General features: G+C 54.4%; 2 protein-coding genes across 2 annotated transcripts; both read right to left on the bottom strand.

Annotated features, from left to right (window-relative positions):
• Nucleotides 1-6,944: 6,944 nt before the first annotated feature.
• Nucleotides 6,945-10,744, bottom strand: LOC136302192 (erythroblast NAD(P)(+)--arginine ADP-ribosyltransferase-like). The gene is made up of 3 exons (XM_066205593.1): nt 10,663-10,744; nt 9,278-10,056; nt 6,945-8,400 (listed from the first exon to the last, which is right to left on the bottom strand). Exons 2-3 carry the CDS (start codon nt 10,020-10,022, stop codon nt 8,315-8,317), a joined length of 831 nt encoding a protein of 276 aa, XP_066061690.1. The 5' UTR covers nt 10,023-10,056; nt 10,663-10,744; the 3' UTR covers nt 6,945-8,314.
• Nucleotides 10,745-16,353: 5,609 nt separating this feature from the next.
• Nucleotides 16,354-19,986, bottom strand: LOC136302115 (erythroblast NAD(P)(+)--arginine ADP-ribosyltransferase-like). The gene is made up of 3 exons (XM_066205471.1): nt 19,901-19,986; nt 18,516-19,294; nt 16,354-17,534 (listed from the first exon to the last, which is right to left on the bottom strand). Exons 2-3 carry the CDS (start codon nt 19,258-19,260, stop codon nt 17,449-17,451), a joined length of 831 nt encoding a protein of 276 aa, XP_066061568.1. The 5' UTR covers nt 19,261-19,294; nt 19,901-19,986; the 3' UTR covers nt 16,354-17,448.
• Between the last annotated feature and the right edge of the window lie 1,898 nt (nt 19,987-21,884).

Below are 21,884 nucleotides of genomic sequence, written 5' to 3'. Positions count from 1 at the left end.
ATAAAACAGGGGGGAAACTTAAACAATTAATAAACAAAAGTTCCCACATGAAATGATTCCCCCCCTAAAATTCCAACTTCCCTAACCCACTGTTCTGGTTTAGGAAAAATTTGGGAGGAAACCTCCAAATGGGGTTCCTCTGGAGAGCAAACCCAAACAACCCCTCTCCCCCCAGCCGGTCCGGGAAAAGAACTTCCTCAGAGAAAAGCGGAAAAAACTATTCATTTAACGAACAAACTGCCCACAAGCATAAGCTCAGCTCTCTCAGTCTCTTATCAGTCCCAGTCCCTTTGGCGCTGGAAAATGCCAAGGTCTAGGCCCCAGTGGGCCACAGACAAAGATCCCTGTCCTCCTCTGGGTTTTTCAGTAAAGAGCAGATTTAAACAGTCCCAAGAAAAAGAAAAAAGAACAGTCCAGGAAGCTTCTTTGCCCCAGCTAGCTAAACTAACTAAAAGGAAAAAAACCTCTTTCTGGCCACTGTCCATGCATCCGTTGAACACACCGTCCCGAGGAAGTGAAGAAAAAAATGCCGAGGAGTGAAGGCTGTTTTTTCAAAACAAACTGCATGCTTCTTCCTCCCCGACTTTGCTTTCAGAGCCAGTCTTAAAGGTACAGAACACAACATGCAGCACACAGAACAGACAACTGGGGATACAGGCATCATAACATCACCCTAGGACACCCACCTAGGGTGCATGTCTTATTTCAGCCTGGGAGTTCAAACTTGCCATGGCTGTCCCTGATGGAAAGGGATCGCCCACCCACAAGACACTAAAATGTAAAACAACAAAAAAATGCCTGGGTTCAAGACAGCTTCCCTGCCAACTTAAACTCAGGAACTCTGGTGGGTCCAGGCGGTCCAGAAGGGTCCTGTGGGGTCGTCAGTATTGAGTCAGTCCTCCATCCCCTCAGAGGGTGTGGGCTCTCCCATCGGCAAGAAGCTTAATAAAACTGAAGTCCTGCTTCACAGTTCTGCCCAGTGCCCTGTCCAGTTCTGTCCAGTGCCATGTCCAGTTCTGTCCAGTGCCCTGTCCAGTTCTGTCCAGTGCCATGTCCAGTTCTGTCCAGTGCCCTGTCCAGTTCTGTCCAGTGCCATGTCCAGTTCTGTCCAGTGCCCTGTCCAGCTCTGTCCAGTGCCATGTCCAGTTCTGCCCAGTTCCATGTCCAGCTCTGTCCAGTGCCATGTCCAGCTCTGTCCAGTGCCCTGTCCAGTTCTGCCCAGTTCCATGTCCAGCTCTGTCCAGTGCCATGTCCAGCTCTGTGCTCCTCAGGACAGGAGGGACATGCAGATCCTGCAGCAGGTCCAGCACAGGCCCTGAGGATGATGCAGGCACTGGAGCATCCCCATCCTGAGGCAAGGCTGCAGGAGCTGGGGCTGTGCAGCCTCGAGACACAGCTGACAGGGAACCTCATCCCTGTGTATATGATGCCTTCCGATACGATTGAGCTTTTATCTTTTTCAGCTCCTGTACTGCTTTAGTGTGGAACTCTAAAACTCCACAACTTTCAGCTGCTGTTCTCCCGTTTTATCCAGACAAAACAATTCCTGTCTAGGGTTGAAACTCATGGACACCTCACTGTCCCAGGTCCCGAAATGTATAAACAAAAGTGAATTCGGGCATTAGCAAACTGTGGGAATATGACTTCATTGCCTGAAGCTGTAATTGGAGGATTAACCCCTGATATGCAAACAGACCAAACCAATAATTGTATGAAAAACTCCTGACCATTGTCCATCTTGGGTGGAGCCTCTCGGAGGCTTTTCCCATCCCCAGGTGTGTCTATTGAAGGCTTTGAATAAATCCCCGCTTTTATTCTCGTAATTGTGTCTGGCTTCTGTTCCAGGCAGCCACTCCAAGGCTCCCTGTAAATATACAAATACACTGCACCTTCCCTGTGCCTCCGCCAATGGGGAAAGGAAGAGGGCAACGTATGGCTGAGAGTTTGGGATAAAAGGAGGCTGCGTCCTCTGAAACCTCGAGAGAGAAACCCCACGGGGGTCTGGCTGTGGAAACTCTGTGCCTTTATTCCAATAAAATTTCAAGGCTGTTTTGTGCACACTTGGCTCTCCACAGAGCGGCTTTTCCCCACACGCTGGAGGTGCTGGGTCGAGCTGAAAGTCTGACTTAAAGAAAGATAAAAGGATGAAAAAGTATTTCCGCAGGACAAGAAATGTGGCTCAGAGCAGTGGAGAAAGAGTTAAAGGAAACTCCAGTGTGGGTTTTGACAAGCTCTCTGCCACAGAAGTAGCAGCGCCTGCGGAAAGCAGAAGTTGGAGGGGAGGTCATGTGAGATGTTGAGGCAGCCTATGAAAATAACGACTCACATCTGTGTTACCGAACTCTCCAGTTCCTAAGGAAGAGGATCCCCAGAGAGAGGCGGGGCCATGCAAGTGTAGTGGGTCAACACAACTCAGGTTTTAGTTAAAGAAGAAACTCCTCCCTGTAAACATCTGTTAATTTTCCGTGGAAAGGACAGAGACCAATCAGAGGCCAATTTTGACCTACTGACACCTCATATAACTACTGAGAAAGCTGGAGGCGTCTTTGTGAGTACACATATAAGGTTGAGACGGGGCTGAGAACCTCCTTTTCCTTCCGGCCCCAGAAGAAGGTAAGATGACTGCCCAGCTTCTTCCAGGACCACATCCAGCCTGGCCAAGGCTTTTCCGGTGACTCTTGGGCAGGGGAGGGGAGGAGAATATGTTCTGTCCCAGCCCGATGGGGTTTCCAGCGGCTGTTACAACATCCTGCTGTGAGACTGTGGGGGCTGAGCCCCCCAACTCCTCTGGTGACTCCCAGGGGGAGGAAAAGGGTTGGGGCAGAAGCCCAGCCGCATGAAATCGTGCAGCTGAGACCAAAAAGTGGCTCTGGAGCAGGGCAAGGGCCCCCCAGCAGCCAGAACCCCGCGATTTCGGCCCAGCTTCGGTGCAGCCTGGCCCTACCATCTTCAGCCACTTCTCGGGGAAGAACTGCAGCATTGTGGCCGGAGTGTAAAATGTTGCTCCCTTCTCAAAGCGTGTCCTTCAGAAGCCGCTCAGAGCAGGCCAGAGGAACAGAAACTTCAAGCCCACGCACACACACACACGCCTCGGCGGAGGAAAGACAGGAAGGGCCTCCTGTATGGTATTTTCCAGCAAGGTTTGTTTCAGCATGCCGAAGGGATCGGGGACAGATGACCGAGACCATGTGCTGCTCTGGGGTTAAGGATGGGGTCAGTGGCCGATGGTCTGAGGGCACAGGGTACAAACGGTATGACGGACGAACAGTCGGGGAGGGCAGGGTTAAGTGACCAATGAAGGAAGCAATCCAGGGTAGATCGGCAGTAGTTGTGCAAGGCACCACGAAGGAAGTCTTCTCTTTGAGCCTGGGCAGGGAACTCTGGGCAATCTTCACAGGGCAAAGACTGAAGTTTCCCTGAGGGGGTTTTTTGGGGTTCCCACAAGAAGCATCGTGCCCTCGGCAGACCTGTGAGACGTTAACTTTTTCCATGCCAGATGAGATTTACAGCAGCACTGGCCCTTCTCTGAGTGAGAACAAAGTGATTGAACTGTAAGGAGACACAGCAGGAAACTGAGGTCAGCGAAGAGAGAGTAAAAGGCTTAGGTTGGAGGGAGATTGAGGAGTTGCCTACTTTGGGCTGGATTTCTCTTGTGAGGCCATGGAGAACGGACTAAACTTCCCCCAGAACATATAGAATGCCTTTAGGGGGATGCAGAGTTCTAGTCATAGCCGTGGACTGATACAATTGAGATTTAATTCCTCTTGTGGACAGAGGAAGACAAAGACAAAGTGACATGAACCACATCCGCCGCTCCTGGAGGGCAGACTTTGGACTGTTCCAAACACCAGGACCAACAGGGCGTCAGGTTGTATTTCTGACTCTGTCAGGGTTTTCTAGGGTTTCTTGTTTATTTGTCCGTTTATTCTTCTGTACGACAGCATCTGTATTTTTATATCTCTAGTAAAGACCTGCTAAACGTATTCCCAAAATCTTTGCCTGACAGCCTTTTAATTGCAAATTTCTGATGTTTTGGAAAAGGGGGGGAGGGGCTTACATTTTAAGGGAGACTCCAACCCTGTCTATCTAAACCAAGACACCAGCAAAAGGAGACAATTCCTGAGCAGGGCTCCAGGCCACTCCCCACACCAACACTCGTGGGAACGTCTCTTTCTCTCAGCCTGGCCCAGGATCCTTGGGGAGCCTCCCCTTCCCGAGGGAGAGACCTCACACACATTTCATTCCAAGCAGGAATACGGGAGAGGAATCTCTGTCTGAGAGGGGACTGGACATGGCCAGGGTCAGCTGATGGCCGGCCAGGCCCAGCTCTGGTGCTTCACCCTCAGTTGTCAATTTGAGTTTGGTGATTTGGGCTGGTTTCAGCCCAATTTAGGACCAGGGCCATCCCCTCTCGCTATCTCCAAAGAGGAAACCTGCCCAATGGCAGCAGAGAAAGGCTTTTGGCTGACCAGCAAGGCCTGGTGCCCTGGGCCCTTGGCTGCCTTTCCTGCCGGCGTCATTTCCGGTTCCGGATGTGCAGGAACTGGAAGAGGCCGGATCAGAGGAGGCGGGGCCCGTGCTATAGAGGGACTTCCTGATAGAGGGGGAGTGTCCTGACCTGGGGGTGGTACTTGACGGTGGGGTGGAACCTGACGCAAAGGTGGGAAACAAGAAGGACGGCAGGAATGAAGTCAAAATGGCAGGAATGAACTGAAAATGGCGGGAATTAACTTGAAATGGCGGGAATGAACTCAAAACGGCAGGAATGAACTCAAAATGGTGGGAATGAACTCAAAATGGCGGGAATGAACTCAAAATGGAGGGAATTGACTCAAAATGGCGGGAATGAACTCAAAACGGCGGGAATGAACTCACTCAAAATGACAGGAATGAACTCACTCAAAATGACGGGAATGAACTCACTCAAAATGGCGGGAATGAACTCAAAATGGTGGGAATTGACTCAAAATGGCGGGAATGAACTAAAAATGGCGGGAATTTACTCAAAATGGCGGGAATGAACTCACTCAAAATGACGGGAATGAACTCACTCAAAATGGCGGGAATGAACTCACTCAAAATGACGGGAATGAACTCACTCAAAATGGCGGGAATGAACTCAAAATGGCGGTTCCCCTTCAGGGGCGGACGCATTTTGTGTGGAGCACGGAAGAGGGATAGGATAGAAAGACGGTGGAACGTGGCGGAGGACAGAACTCAGCATGGGTTGTGCGGGCCCGTCCGGAGGCGGGGACAGAAGGGGACGGGAGGTGGCAGAAGGTCGGCACCTCTAAAACGCCACAGCCTGTCAGCTGCTGGTCACCCAACATTATCCAGACAGAACGATTCCTCTCTAGGCGGAAACTCAAGGACACCTCACTGTCTCGGGCCCCGAAAAGTATCAATGAAAGTGACTTGGGGCGTTTGAAAACTGCGGGGACGTGACTTCATTGCCGGAAGCTGCAATCGGAGGATTAACCCGATATGTAAACAGACCCAACCGATAACCGCATGAAAAACTTGTCCATGACCATCGCCCACCCTGAGCGCAGCCTCTCGGAGGGTTCTCCCTGCCCCAGGTGTGTCCATGGAAGGCTTTGAACAAATCCCCACTTTCATTCTGGTAATCGTGTCTGGCCTCTGCTCCGGGCAGCCGCTCCAAGGTGTCACGATCCGCTCGCACATCCTAGAAACAGACAAATATACAAAAAGAGGGGCACCAAGAAGAGGGGGCAGGGCTGTTCCTGGCGGCGCCATCTGGACACAAGTCTGTGCTCTCCGACGACCCTGTCTGTGCCCTAGGCTGGGCCCTTCCTGCCTGTCCCGGTCTGGGAATCCGTGAGCCTGGGATTTGGAGATACTGAGGGTTGTGGTTTGGGAATCGCCCGCCGGAGGGCAGCAGCGAGCAGGGGGAAACGGCGACGCTGCGCACGTGTCGCCACCAGGTGGCAGCACAAAGTGACGGCGCTGCCGAGCACTGACCCTGCCGCGTGCTGGCCGTACGTCCAGCTCCGTCCGGTGCCGTGTCCAGGTCTGCCCAGTGCCGTGTCCAGGTCTGCCCAGTGCCATTCCCTGTCCCTGCGCCCATGGCCCTCCTCAGGGCCCCATAACCCCTCACCCCCCTCATGGCCCCTGATGCCCCACTTTGTGTCTCCAGCTGGGAGCCTCCCCAGGAAGTCCCCCCACCTCGGGGGGCATCTCCTGGCCACCGTGGCCATGGCAGTGGTCACTGGAACCCTCTGAGCCACGAGGCCACCAAGGTCACTGTGGTCTCAGAGGCCACTGTGGCCACCATGACCACAAAGGCCACCAGGACCTGCAGAGAAACGAGGCCACCAAGACAACTGAGGCCTCTGTGGCCACTATGGTCACTTTGGCCACTGTGACCACTGTGACCATTGTTGCCACTGTGGCCACTTTGGCCACCATGACCTCTCTGGGCATTGGAATCACCAAGGTCACCATGGCCAGTGTGGCCACTGTGACTCACGAGGCCACTCTGGCCACTGTGGCCCCCGCGGTCACTGTAACTACTGAGGCCACCATGGCCACCGTGGTTACAGCAGGACCAGCCAGGGCAGGGCTGGAGCTGCCAGGACAGCACGGACAGCAGAGACTGGGCAGTGCCTGGGGCCGGTTGGGCACTTCCCGACAGAGGGATTTGGGAGTGCCAGTGTCATGGCCACCTCTTAAAGCTCCTCGGCTGCCTCGCCTGATGTATCCAAAAAAATTGCTGCTTGGCGTGGAGTGGGAAAAAATTGCTGCTTGCTTTCCTGGAGTATTAAAAGCGTATCAAAATTTTGATCCTTGCTCACCTGGCCTATTAAAAATTTATCAAAATTTGCTGCTGACTCACTTGATGTGTCTGCTGCCGCTCTTTTAACGCCTTTCCTCCAGGGTGCCTCCTTCCCTGAAATAAACCTCTTCCTGTTGTTTTTGTCAGAGGCATCTTAAAGTTTTATTTTTCAAACCTCGATCTGCAGAGAGGTTATGGATAAACGTTCCTCCCTTTTTCCTCTGCACTCCCTTTTCACTGCAGGGATGTCCTCAGGAAGGACCTGGGTGGGCTGGAGAATGTCCAGGCAAGGGACAGAGCTGGGAAGGGTGTGGAGCACCAGGAGTGGCTGAGGGAGCTGGGGAGGGGCTGCTCTGGGCTATTAGAAAAGCATGAATGATCAGTTCCAGGCCAGTTCCAAAGGTCCTGATTTGAAGCAAGGCAACAGAAGAAGCACTGGGAGGAAGAAAAAACAAACAGAATGAAAAAGAACAAAAAAAAAATACAGAAAAGGGGACAGAGGCACCACCACCCGTTCATTATTATTGCTTTGTAATACATACTAGTAAAGAACTGCTATTCCTATTGCCCAAATCTTTGCCGAAGAGCCTCTGATTGTAATTTTACCGGGCAGATACCTGTCTTCCCAAACCAAGACAGTCCCGTTGGAGAAAAAGGGTCCAGAAATGGTGAGATGGGTCCGGTCTTCCTCCAGGGATCCGGTGGGAAAACTGGATCCCTAGTGGGACTGTGGCTCCTTTTTATCCAGGTGAAGATGGTTTGGCTCCTCCTCCCCGTGTGGAGCAGCTACAATAGTGCAGTGTAACGTGTAACGTCATTGGTGAGCTCTCAATGGTCCAGTAGCAGAAGACATTCCCATGGAAGCGGTGAAACAATGAAGAGAGATAAGCAGCACTCCGCCATCTGATAAGGGACACTGACCCATTTGGGCAAAGATAAGCAATTCTGCCCCACCCAGATGGAATAGAATAACACGCTCTTTACAAAACCCGCGGCAGCTGGCTTGGTCAGAATTCCTTCATGGAAATGTTCCGATAGAATCATTTGATAAAATTGTACCAATGGAATTATTCAATAAAATTGTTCTGGTGGAATTCTTCAGTGGAATTGTTCTGATAGAATCGTTTATTAAGATTGCTTCAATGCAATTATTTCATGGAACTGTTCTGACAGAATCGTTTAATAAAATAATTGTGATAGAATTATTTAATAGAATTCTTCTGATAGAATTCTTTACTGGAATTGTTCTGATAGAATAATTTATGAAGATTGCTTCAATGCAATTATTTAATGGAATTGTTCTGATAGAATCGTTTAATAAAGTAGCTCTGATGGAATTCTTTGATAGAATTGTTCTGATAGGAATATTTAATAGCACGGCTTTGCACAAAGGCTTTGGTGGCCACAGTGGCCACAGTGGCAGTGGTGGCCTTGGGAGCCTTGGTGGCCTCGTTTCTCTGGGGGTCCTGGTGGCCACAGTGACCTTGGTGACCTCGGTGACATTGGTGGCCTCGTGGCTCAGAGGATCCCGGTGGCCACTGCCAGGGCTGAGGTGGCCAGGAGGAGTCCTCCGAGGCGGAAGGGGGCGCTGGGGACGCTCCCACCTGTGGGACAGAGAGGGGGATCAGGGGGACCATGGCGGACCAAGAGGGGGTCGGGGACGGCAGGAATGGGGGGTTAGAGGTGACAGGAGAGATGGGGGGCATGAGGTGACAAGTGACAGGGTGTTGGGGGCTATGGGGGGGCACAGGGGTCAGGGAGGTCAGGGGGGTCATGGGGGGCTTAGGGGTGACAGGGATCGGGGGAGTCAGGGGGTGCCATGGGGGTGACGGGGGGTGACAGGAGTTCAGGAAGTGTCATGGTGGGTCCCGGCCCACCCACCTCCAGCACACAGGGCCTGTCCCCACAGCACTGCCCTTGGCGGGGAGGGACAGGGTTGGGACAGGGTCATCCCTGTCCCTGTCAGGGGTGTCCCTGTCCCCCCAGATGTGGGGGTCCCCATCCCTGTCCCTGTCAGGGGTGTCCCTGTCCCCCCAGATGTGGGGGTCCCCATCCCTGTCCCTGTCAGGGGTGTCCCTGTCCCCCCAGATGTGGGGGTCCCCATCCCTGTCCCTGTCAGGGGTGTCCCTGTCCCCCCAGATGTGGGGGTCCCCATCCCTGTCCCTGTCAGGGGTGTCCCTGTCCCCCCCAGATGTGGGGGTCCCCATCCCTGTCCCTGTCAGGGGTGTCCCTGTCCCCCCAGATGTGGGGGTCCCCATCCCTGTCCCTGTCATTGGCGTCCCTGTCCCCATGCCCTCAGTGGGTGTCCCCAGCCTTGGTGTCCCCAGCACTGGGTGTCCCTGTCCCCCCACCCAGAGTGGGTGCTCCTGTCCATGTCCCCCATGCCCAGTGAGTGTCCCTGTGTCCCCTGTGCCCTGTCGTGGGTGTCCCCATGGCCACAGGGGGTGTCCCCATCCCCCAGGCTGTCCCCTGTGGTGTCACCTTTCAGCCACTCGCAGTTGTATTTGCTGGAGGTCCCGATGGAGCGGAGCTGGATCTGTGTCTTGTTCCCTTCCCGGGTGACTTCGGTGACCTCGAATGTCTCGAAGGGCGGGATCAGCACCCACTCGTGTTCCGGATATTCCGAGAAGGATTGTATTCCTGCACCCTGGCACGTGCGCACCTGGAACTCTGTCCCATCCGAGCACCAGCCTTCCGTTTTCCTCAGCGCCGTTATCGTGAATTCGCCGAACCGGACGGTGTCGCCAGGCTGGGCCGCGAACTGGGCGCCGCAGTCCCGACGGAACACGTCCAGACACTGCCCAGGGTGAGCGTCCCTCAGCGTGGCCAGCGCGTCGGTCAGCAGGAAATGCAGCGTTTTGTAGGGGAAGTTGTCCCGGTATTGCCGGGGGGAGCGGCCGGCCACACGCACATCCGCATTGAACACACTGCGTACATCCATCGTGAGGGCCGTGAGGGCGATGGCCTGGGCTTGGGATGGCAGAGGGGACACACGGGAGTCCCTCTTGCGCCACTCAGTCACGGCCTTCACCCAGACCCAGGCAAAGTGACGATTCTTCTGGAACTCGGAGCGGAAGAGGGCCGGCAACGCCGCGGTCATGGCAGCGCCACAGCCCCGGTACTGGTCATCGAAGGAGTCCCAGGCCATGTCAAGAGGCACCACCATGTTGGCCGCGGTGGCCACGGTCATTGCCAGCAGTGCCAGGGTGAGAGCCAGGGGGGCCATGGAGGAGAGAGGCCACCAGGAGCAGGGTGGGGCACTGGGGAACACAGAGGGGACATGGAGGGGGACATGGGGCGGGTTCCTCGGTGAGGGACTGGGGAGGGGAGTGGGGTCAGCCCAGGGGAAGGGAGACACTCCTGGCCAGGAGACGTCTGGACATGTCTGGGCTCCCTGATCCCCAGTCCTGGGGTTACTTTGGCCTCCGCAACATCCCCCAGCCCCACAGGGACCCCAATCCCAATCCCACAGTGCCGTGTCCTCCTGGCCCCCCAGAAGCCCAATCCTACTGCCATGGTTACGAGTCTCCGCCCCCCCAGGACCCTGACCCAAATCCTGGGGTCACTCCCTGAGCCCCCCAGTGTCCCCTCAGCCCACCCCCAGACCCCAAATCCCACTCCCAGTCCCCAGTTTCCTCAGTGTCACCCCAGGACCTCAACCCAAATCTGGGCACCGCCCCCTGCCCCCCAGTGTCTCCCAGCCCCCCAGGACCCCAATCCCACTCCCACCATCCCATGTTCCCCCTCCCTTTCCCCCAGAGCACCCATGACCCCAATCCCAGTCCTGTGACTCCCCCAGGAGCGCAATCCCAATCCACCAATCCCGTGTCCCCAAGTGTCCCCAGTGTCCCCCCAGCCCCTGATACCGGAATGGGCCGCAGTGAACTCCCAGACAGAACTGGAGGGATCACAAAGCCGGAATTCTTGGGCAGCTCGGACTCACCGCGGATCTCTCCGGCTCCTGCAACTCAGGGAGACTTTGCCATGGGCAATTTATCCATCCTAAAAATAAATATTCATTAAAATGAGTCTTCTATCTAATAGAGAAACAGCGCTTTTCCTGGAAATAATTTGCCGTAATGGTTTCACGTTCACCAATTCCTGTTCGCCCAATTCAGTGTAGCGGTCTGAGCGTTTGTTGAAACCATCTTCTCCTTTTCCAACTGTGGGATAGGATTGGGAGGAAAGCAAAGCCGGCCCAAATCTTAAAAGGTGTCAAAATAGATTTGTTGTCAAACACCAGCGGATAAGAATGAGAATCAAAATGAAATTTTCACGACACTTCTGCTCTCCTCCCCTCTATTGGTTTTCCCGCTGACAACATAAAGAGACGAATCCTGGGAGTTTCACTCCATTTCACCACTCTAAAATAACATTTCATGTGTTCTTAGGGAGGGGAGCCTCTCTTAGAAACTCCCATGGAGACACCACCACAAGAAAACAGTTCTCTGCTGGCTCCCATGTCATGAATCTGCAGCCGCCCGGAAATTCTGCAAACTGTGAAGCCCCTGCCATTAGCACCTTTTCCCCATAACTGCGTACGGGCCACGTCTGCTAAATTTAGGATGCCTCTCCCAGTATGAAACAGTTTCCCTTCCTCTATCTGCAAAATCATCTTCATCTCATCAGAGGTCTCTTTTTTCCTGGGAGCAAAGGGCTTCATGTCACTTTGTCTTTGTCTTCCTCTGTTCAAATGTCTCCATTCAATCTCATTTGTATCAGTCCACAGCTATGACTAGAACTCTGCATCCCCCTAAAGGCATTCTGTATGTTCTGGGGGAAGTTTAGTCCGTTCTCCATGGCCTCACAAGAGAAATCCAGCCCAAAGTAGGCAACTCCTCAATCTCCCTCCAACCTAAGCCTTTTACTCTCTCTTCGCTGACCTCAGTTTCCTGCTGTGTCTCCTTAGAGTGATCCTCCATCACTCTGCCTGTTCTCACTCAGAGAAGGGCCAGTGCTGCTGTAAATCTCATCTGGCGTGAAAAAAGTTAACGTCTCACAGGTCTGCCGAGGGCACGATGGTTCTTGTGGGAACCCCAAAAAACCCCCTCAGGGAAACTTCAGTCTTTGCCCTGTGAAGATTGCCCAGAGTTCCCTGCCCAGGCTCAAAGAGAAGACTTCCTTCGTGGTGCCTTGCACAACTACTGCCGATCTACCCTGGATTGCTTCCTTCATTGGTCACTTAACCCTGCCCTCCCCGACTGTTCGTCCCTCATACCGTTTGTACCCTGTGCCCTCAGACCATCGGCCACTGACCCCATCCTTAACCCCAGAGCAGCACATGGTCTCGGTCGTCTGTCCCCGATCCCTTCGGCATGCTGAAACAAACCTTGCTGGAAAATACCATACAGGAGGCCCTTCCTGTCTTTCCTCCGCCGAGGCGTGTGTGTGTGTGTGCGTGGGCTTGAAGTTTCTGTTCCTCTGGCCTGCTCGGAGCGGCTTCTGAAGGACACGCTTTGAGAAGGGAGCAACATTTTACACTCCGGCCGCAATGCTGCAGTTCTTCCCCAGGAAGCGGCTGAAGATGGTAGGGCCAGGCTGCACCGAAGCTGGGCCGAAATCTCGGGGTTCTGGCTGCTGGGGGCCCTTGCCCGGCTCCGGAGCCGCTTTTTGGTCTCAGCTGCACAATCTCGTGTGGCTGGCCTTCTCCCCCCACACTTTTCCTCCCCCTGGGAGTCACCAGAGGAGTTGGGGGGCTCAGCCCCCACAGTCTCGCAGCAGGATGTTGTAACAGCCGCTGGAAACCCCATCTGGGCTGGGACAGAACATATTCTCCTCCCCTCCCCTGCCCAAGAGTCACCGGAAAAGCCTTGGCCAGGCTGGGTGTGGTCCTGGAAGAAGCTCGGCAGTCATCTTACCTCTTCTGAGGATGGAAGGGAAAGGAAGTTCCCAGCCTCATCTCAACATTTTACGTGTATTCACAATGACGCCTCCAGCTTCCCAGTGGTTATACGAGGTGTCAGTACGTCAAAACTGGCCTCTGATTGGTCTCTGTCCAATGCACAGGAAATTAACCGGCGCTTAGAGAAAACTGTTTCTTCTTTACCTTAAACCTGAGTTAACGCATAACATTTACATGTCCCCGCCTCTCTCTGGGAATCCACTTCTTGTCCTGGAAAGTTCCTAAACAGGGATGTGAGTGGTTATTTTCACAGAGTGCCTTGTTTTCTCACCTGTACTCCCCACATTCCACCCACTTGATTTTATCCCTATTCCCTGCTCCACACAAAATGGCATCTGCCTCTGAAGGGGAACGGCCATTTTGAGTTCATTCTGCCATTTTGTGTTCATTCCCACCATTTTGAGTTCATTCCCGCCATCCTTCTTGTTTACCACCTTTGCATTAGGTCCCTCCCCTGCGATGGGTTCCCTCCTTCTGTCGAGTGCCACCCCCGAGTCAGGACCCTCCCCCTTCATCAGGATGTCCCTCCCTAGCGCAGGCCCCACCTCCCTGCCATGGGTTTTGTAAAGAGCATATTAAATTATTCCATCCCGTTGGAGCAGAATTGCTTCTCTTTGCCCAAATGGGTCAGTGTCCCTTATCAGATGGCGGAGTGCTGCTTATCTCTCTTCATTGTTTCACCGCTTCCATGGGAATGTCTTCTGCTACTGGACCATTGAGAGCTCACCAATGACGTTACACGTTACACTGCACTATTGTAGCTGCTCCACACGGGGAGGAGGAGCCAAACCATCTTCACCTGGATAAAAAGGAGCCACAGTCCCACTAGGGATCCAGTTTTCCCACCGGATCCCTGGAGGAAGACCGGACCCATCTCACCATTTCTGGACCCTTTTTCTCCAACGGGACTGTCTTGGTTTGGGAAGACAGGTATCTGCCCGGTAAAATTACAATCAGAGGCTCTTCGGCAAAGATTTGGGCAATAGGAATAGCAGTTCTTTACTAGTATGTATTACAAAGCAAACAAACACGAAAAAAACCCCCCACCAAACAACTGCAGCATTAATAACAAACGAAAACAGTACCAAGAACCTTGAGGGCTTTGTTTCACAAAACCCAGGGCAGTTTGGTTTCGGTGTCCCTGCAGGATCCTCAGAGCACCAAGCTGGAACAGTGGAAAAGTCCCGGGCTGGTAGCTGGGATGGCAGGGTGTCCCGGCAGGCAGGGGCAGGATGTCCCGGCAGCGCAGGGGTGCAGGGTCACGCTGCAGCAAGAGGAGCAGCGCCGAAGGAGCCGATGGCGAGGCTGGGCCTGGACCAGCTCCCGCAGGTGGCCGGGAAAACTCAGGATTCAGGTCGAACCGGTGATAGTAGATTTCCCAGGACTGGATCCCTTTGGCCACAGTGAAACTCCTCCAGCCAGCAACAGCCGTTCTCCGCTCGGCGTGCTTTGCGGCGGCTGAGATCCTCGAGGAGCGGCAGACACGCGTCTCCCCGAACGCCGGAGAAAGAAAAGCACACAGCTGCCTCAAGCTTTGTCTTTTACCTGCGTTATCTCCCCCTTCCATCTTTTGTCCACCTCTTTGTTTCGGTTAAGTACTCTCCAGTATCCAACACTTGGTCTCCTTGGTAACTTGTGGGGAAAAGATTCTTTAGAGAAAGAAGGAACAAACCTCACCCCCAACACCGGGACAGGCAGGAAGGGCCCAGCCTAGGGCACAGACAGGGTCGTCGGAGAGCACAGAACTGTGTCCAGATGGCGCCGCCAGGAACAGCCCTGCCCCCTCTTCTTGGTGCCCCTCTTTTTGTATATTTGTCTGTTTCTAGGATGTGCGAGCGGATCGTGACACCTTGGAGCGGCTGCCCGGAGCAGAGGCCAGACACGATTACCAGAATGAAAGTGGGGATTTGTTCAAAGCCTTCCATGGACACACCTGGGGCAGGGAGAACCCTCCGAGAGGCTGCGCTCAGGGTGGGCGATGGTCATGGACAAGTTTTTCATGCGGTTATCGGTTGGGTCTGTTTACATATCGGGTTAATCCTCCGATTGCAGCTTCCGGCAATGAAGTCACGTCCCCGCAGTTTTCAAACGCCCCAAGTCACTTTCATTGATACTTTTCGGGGCCCGAGACAGTGAGGTGTCCTTGAGTTTCCGCCTAGAGAGGAATCGTTCTGTCTGGATAATGTTGGGTGACCAGCAGCTGACAGGCTGTGGCGTTTTAGAGTTGCCGACCTTCTGCCACCTCCCGTCCCCTTCTGTCCCCGCCTCCGGACGGGCCCGCACAACCCATGCTGAGTTCTGTCCTCCCCCACGTTCCACCGTCTTTCGATCCCATCCCTCTTCCGTGCTCCACACAAAATGCGTCCGCCCCTGAAGGGGAACCGCCATTTTGAGTTCATTCCCGCCATTTTGAGTGAGTTCAATCCCGTCATTTTGAGTGAGTTCATTCCCGCCATTTTGAGTGAGTTCATTCCCACCATTTTGAGTGAGTTCATTCCCGTCATTTTGAGTGAGTTCATTCCCGCTGTTTTGAGTTCATTCCCGCCATTTTGAGTTCATTCCCGCCATTTTGAGTGAGTTCATTCCTGCCATTTTGAGTGAGTTCATTCCTGCCATTTTGAGTGAGTTCATTCCCGTCATTTTGAGTGAGTTCATTCCCGCCATTTTGAGTTCATTCCCGCCATTGTGAGTTCATTCCCGACATTTTGCGTTCATTCCCGCCATTTTAGGTTCATTCCCGCCATTTTGAGTTCATTCCCGCCATTTTGAGTGAGTTCATTCCCGCCATTTTGAGTGAGTTCATTCCCACCATTTTGAGTGAGTTCATTCCCGCCGTTTTGAGTTCATTCCTGTCATTTTGAGTTCATTCCCACCATTTTGAGTTCATTCCCGCCGTTTTGAGTTCATTCCCGCCATTTCAAGTTAATTCCCGCCATTTTCAGTTCATTCCTGCCATTTTGACTTCATTCCCGCCGTCCTTCTTGTTTCCCACCTTTGCGTCAGGTTCCACCCCACCGTCAAGTACCACCCCCAGGTCAGGACACTCCCCCTCTATCAGGAAGTCCCTCTATAGCACGGGCCCCGCCTCCTCTGATCCGGCCTCTTCCAGTTCCTGCACATCCGGAACCGGAAATGACGCCGGCAGGAAAGGCAGCCAAGGGCCCAGGGCACCAGGCCTTGCTGGTCAGCCAAAAGCCTTTCTCTGCTGCCATTGGGCAGGTTTCCTCTTTGGAGAGAGCGAGAGGGGATGGCCCTGGTGCTAAACTGGGCTGAAACCAGCCCAAATCACCAAACTCAAATTGACAACTGAGGGTGAAGCACCAGAGCTGGGCCTGGCCGGCCATCAGCTGACCCTGGCCATGTCCAGTCCCCTCTCAGACAGAGATTCCTCTCCCGCATTCCTGCTTGGAATGAAATGTGTGTGAGGTCTCTCCCTCGGGAAGGGGAGGCTCCCCAAGGATCCTGGGCCAGGCTGAGAGAAAGAGACGTTCCCACGAGTGTTGGTGTGGGGAGTGGCCTGGAGCCCTGCTCAGGAATTGTCTCCTTTTGCTGGTGTCTTGGTTTAGATGGACAGGGTTGGAGTCTCCCTTAAAATGTAAGCCCCTCCCCCCCTTTTCCAAAACATCAGAAATTTGCAATTAAAAGGCTGTCAGGCAAAGATTTTGGGAATACGTTTAGCAGGTCTTTACTAGAGATATAAAAATACAGATGCTGTCGTACAGAAGAATAAACGGACAAATAAACAAGAAACCCTAGAAAACCCTGACAGAGTCAGAAATACAACCTGACGCCCTGTTGGTCCTGGTGTTTGGAACAGTCCAAAGTCTGCCCTCCAGGAGCGGCGCATGTGGTTCTGTTGGAGCAGAGATGGTTCCGTTGGAGAAAAAGGGTCCAGAAATGGTGAGATGGGTCCGGTCTTCCTCCAGGGATCCGGTGGGAAAACTGGATCCCTAGTGGGACTGTGGCTCCTTTTTATCCAGGTGAAGATGGTTTGGCTCCTCCTCCCCGTGTGGAGCAGCTACAATAGTGCAGTGTAACGTGTAACGTCATTGGTGAGCTCTCAATGGTCCAGTAGCAGAAGACATTCCCATGGAAGCGGTGAAACAATGAAGAGAGATAAGCAGCGCTCCGCCATCTGATAAGGGACAGTGACCCATTTGGGCAAAGATAAGCAATTCTGCCCCACCCAGATGGAATAGAATAACACGCTCTTTACAAAACCCGCGGCAGCTGGCTTGGTCAGAATTCCTTCATGGAAATGTTCCGATAGAATCATTTGATAAAATTGTACCAATGGAATTATTCAATAAAATTGTTCTGGTGGAATTCTTCAGTGGAATTGCTCTGACGGAATCGTTTAATGAAATTGCTTCAATAGAATTATTTAATAAAATTTTTCTGATAGAATCGTTTATTAAAACAATTGTGATAGAATTATTTAATAGAATTCTTCGGATAGAATTCTTTACTGGAATTGTTCTGATAGAATCATTTATTAAGATTGCTTCAATGCAATTATTTAATGGAATTGTTCTGATAGAATCGTTTAATAAAGTAGCTCTGATGGAATTCTTTGATAGAATTGTTCTGATAGGAATATTTAATAGCACGGCTTTGCACAAAGGCTTTGGTGGCCACTGTGGCCACAGTGGCAGTGGAGGCCTTGGGAGCCTTGGTGGCCTCGTTTCTCTGGGGGTCCTGGTGGCCACAGTGACCTTGGTGACCTCGGTGACATTGGTGGCCTCGTGGCTCAGAGGATCCCGGTGGCCACTGCCAGGGCTGAGGTGGCCAGGAGGAGTCCTCCGAGGTGGAAGGGGGCGCTGGGGACGCTCCCACCTGTGGGACAGAGAGGGGGATCAGGGGGACCATGGCGGACCAAGAGGGGGTCGGGGACGGCAGGAATGGGGGGTTAGAGGTGACAGGAGAGATGGGGGGCATGAGGTGACAAGTGACAGGGTGTTGGGGGCTATGGGGGGGCACAGGGGTCAGGGAGGTCAGGGGGGTCATGGTGGGCTTAGGGGTGACAGGGATCGGGGGAGTCAGGGGGTGCCATGGGGGTGACAGGGGGTGACAGGAGTTCAGGAAGTGTCATGGTGGGTCCTGGCCCACCCACCTCCAGCACACAGGGCCTGTCCCCACAGCACTGCCCTTGGCGGGGAGGGACAGGGTTGGGACAGGGTCATCCCTGTCCCTGTCAGGGGTGTCCCTGTCCCCCCCAGATGTGGGGGTCCCCATCCCTGTCCCTGTCAGGGGTGTCCCTGTCCCCCCAGATGTGGGGGTCCCCATCCCTGTCCCTGTCAGGGGTGTCCCTGTCCCCCCCAGATGTGGGGGTCCCCATCCCTGTCCCTGTCATTGGTGTCCCTGTCCCCCCAGATGTGGGGGTCCCCATCCCTGTCCCTGTCAGGGGTGTCCCTGTCCCCCCAGATGTGGGGGTCCCCATCCCTGTCCCTGTCATTGGCGTCCCTGTCCCCCCCAGATGTGGGGGTCCCCATCCCTGTCCCTGTCAGGGGTGTCCCTGTCCCCCCAGATGTGGGGGTCCCCATCCCTGTCCCTGTCAGGGGTGTCCCTGTCCCCCCAGATGTGGGGGTCCCCATCCCTGTCCCTGTCATTGGCGTCCCTGTCCCCATGCCCTCAGTGGGTGTCCCCAGCCTTGGTGTCCCCAGCACTGGGTGTCCCTGTCCCCCCACCCAGAGTGGGTGCTCCTGTCCATGTCCCCCATGCCCAGTGAGTGTCCCTGTGTCCCCTGTGCCCTGTCGTGGGTGTCCCCATGGCCACAGGGGGTGTCCCCGTCCCCCAGGCTGTCCCCTGTGGTGTCACCTTTCAGCCACTCGCAGTTGTATTTGCTGGAGGTCCCGATGGAGCGGAGCTGGATCTGTGTCTTGTTCCCTTCCTGGGTGACTTCGGTGACCTCGAATGTCTCGAAGGGCGGGATCAGCACCCACTCGTGTTCCGGATATTCCGAGAAGGATTGTATTCCTGCACCCTGGCACGTGCGCACCTGGAACTCTGTCCCGTCCGAGCACCAGCCTTCCGTTTTCCTCAGCGCCGTTATCGTGAATTCGCCGAACCGGACGGTGTCGCCAGGCTGGGCCGCGAACTGGGCGCCGCAGTCCCGACGGAACACGTCCAGACACTGCCCAGGGTGAGCGTCCCTCAGCGTGGCCAGCGCGTCGGTCAGCAGGAAATGCAGCGTTTTGTAGGGGAAGTTGTCCCGGTATTGCCGGGGGGAGCGCCCGGCCACACGCACATCCGCGTTGAACACACTGCGTACATCCATCGTGAGGGCCGTGAGGGCGATGGCCTGGGCTTGGGATGGCAGAGGGGACACACGGGAGTCCCTCTTGCGCCACTCAGTCACGGCCTTCACCCAGACCCAGGCAAAGTGACGATTCTTCTGGAACTCGGAGCGGAAGAGGGCCGGCAACGCCGCGGTCATGGCAGCGCCACAGCCCCGGTACTGGTCATCGAAGGAGTCCCAGGCCATGTCAAGAGGCACCACCATGTTGGCCGCGGTGGCCACGGTCATTGCCAGCAGTGCCAGGGTGAGAGCCAGGGGGGCCATGGAGGACAGAGGCCACCAGGAGCAGGGTGGGACACTGGGGGACACAGAGGGGACATGGAGGGGGACATGGGGCGGGTTCCTCGGTGAGGGACTGGGGAGGGGAGTGGGGTCAGCCCAGGGGAAGGGAGGCACTCCTGGCCAGGAGACCCCTGGACATGTCTGGGCTCCCTGACCCCCAGTCCTGGGGTTACTTTGGCCTCCCCAACATCCCCCAGCCCCACAGGGACCCCAATCCCAATCCCACAGTGCCGTGTCCTCCTGGCCCCCCAGAAGCCCAATCCTACTGCCATGGTTACGAGTCTCCGCCCCCCCAGGACCCTGACCCAAATCCTGGGGTCACTCCCTGAGCCCCCCAGTGTCCCCTCAGCCCACCCCCAGACCCCAAATCCCACTCCCAGTCCCCAGTTTCCTCAGTGTCACCCCAGGACCTCAACCCAAATCTGGGCACCGCCCCCTGCCCCCCAGTGTCTCCCAGCCCCCCAGGACCCCAATCCCACTCCCACCATCCCATGTTCCCCCTCACTTTCCCCCAGAGCACCCATGACCCCAATCCCAGTCCTGTGACTCCCCCAGGAGCGCAATCCCAATCCACCAATCCCGTGTCCCCAAGTGTCCCCAGTGTCCCCCCAGCCCCTGATACCGGAATGGGCCGCAGTGAACTCCCGGACAGAACTGGAGGGATCACAAAGCCGGAATTCTTGGGCAGCTCGGACTCACCGCGGATCTCTCCGGCTCCTGCAACTCAGGGAGACTTTGCCATGGGCAATTTATCCATCCTAAAAATAAATATTCATTAAAATGAGTCTTCTATCTAATAGAGAAACAGCGCTTTTCCCGGAAATAATTTGCCGTAATGGTTTCGCGTTCACCAATTCCTGTTCGCCCAATTCAGTGCAGCGGTCTGAGCGTTTGTTGAAACCCTCTTCTCCTTTTCCGACTGTGGGATAGGATTGGGAGGAAAGCAAAGCCGGCCCAAATCTTAAAAGGTGTCAAAATAGATTTGTTGTCAAACACCAGCGGAAAAGAATGAGAATCAAAATGAAATTTTCACGACACTTCTGCTCTCCTCCCCACTATTGGTTTTCCCGCTGACAACATAAAGAGACGAATCCTGGGAGTTTCAGTCCATTTCACCACTCTAAAACACCATTTCATGTGTTCTTAGGGAGGGGAGCCTCTCTTAGAAACTCCCATGGAGACACCACCATGAGATAACAGTTCTCTGCTGGCTCCCATGTCACAAATCTGCAGCCGCCCGGAAATTCTGCAAACTGTGAAGCCCCTGCCATTAGCACCTTTTCCCCATAACTGCGTACGGGCCACGTCTGCTAAATTTAGGATGCCTCTCCCAGTATGAAACAGTTTCCCTTCCTCTATCTGCAAAATCATCTTCATCTCATCAGAGGTCTCTTTTTCCCTGGGAGCAAAGGGCTTCATGTCACTTTGTCTTTGTCTTCCTCTGTCCACAAGTCTCCATTCAATCTCATTTGTATCAGTCCACGGCTATGACTAGAACTCTGCATCCCCCTAAAGGCATTCTATATGTTCTGGGGGAAGTTTAGTCCGTTCTCCATGGCCTCACAAGAGAAATCCAGCCCAAAGCAGGCAACTCCTCAATCTCCCTCCAGCCTAAGCCTTTTACTCTCTCTTCACTGACCTCAGTTTCCTGCTGTGTCTCCTTACAGTTCAATCACTTTGTTCTCACTCAGAGAAGGGCCAGTGCTGCTGTAAATCTCATCTGGCGTGAAAAAAGTTAACGTCTCACAGGTCTGCCGAGGGCACGATGCTTCTTGTGGGAACCCCAAAAAACCCCCTCAGGGAAACTTCAGTCTTTGCCCTGTGAAGATTGCCCAGAGTTCCCTGCCCAGGCTCAAAGAGAAGACTTCCTTCGTGGTGCCTTGCACAACTACTGCCGATCTACCCTGGATTGCTTCCTTCATTGGTCACTTAACCCTGCCCTCCCCGACTGTTCGTCCCTCATACCGTTTGTACCCTGTGCCCTCAGACCATCGGCCACTGACCCCATCCTTAACCCCAGAGCAGCACATGGTCTCGGTCGTCTGTCCCCGATCCCTTCGGCATGCTGAAACAAACCTTGCTGGAAAATACCATACAGGAGGCCCTTCCTGTCTTTCCTCCGCCGAGGCGTGTGTGTGTGTGCGTGGGCTTGAAGTTTCTGTTCCTCTGGCCTGCTCGGAGCGGCTTCTGAAGGACACGCTTTGAGAAGGGAGCAACATTTTACACTCCGGCCGCAATGCTGCAGTTCTTCCCCAGGAAGCGGCTGAAGATGGTAGGGCCAGGCTGCACCGAAGCTGGGCCGAAATCTCGGGGTTCTGGCTGCCGGGTGGCCCTTGCCCGGCTCCGGAGCCGCTTTTTGGTCTCAGCTGCACAATCTCGTGTGGCTGGCCTTCTCCCCACACACTTTTCCTCTCCCTGGGAGTCCCCAGAGGAGTTGGGGGGCTCAGCCCCCACAGTCTCGCAGCAGGATGTTGTAACAGCCGCTGGAAACCCCATCTGGGCTGGGACAGAACATATTCTCCTCCCCTCCCCTGCCCAAGAGTCACCGGAAAAGCCTTGGCCAGGCTGGGTGTGGTCCTGGAAGAAGCTCGGCAGTCATCTTACCT

This window comes from Chamaea fasciata, unplaced genomic scaffold (genome assembly GCF_029207755.1).
Source record: "Chamaea fasciata isolate MVZ Bird 193981 ecotype frontalis unplaced genomic scaffold, bChaFas1.0.hap1 SCAF_1, whole genome shotgun sequence".
NCBI lineage: Eukaryota > Metazoa > Chordata > Aves > Passeriformes > Sylviidae > Chamaea > Chamaea fasciata.
This window is presented reverse-complemented; position numbering and strand designations above follow the sequence as displayed.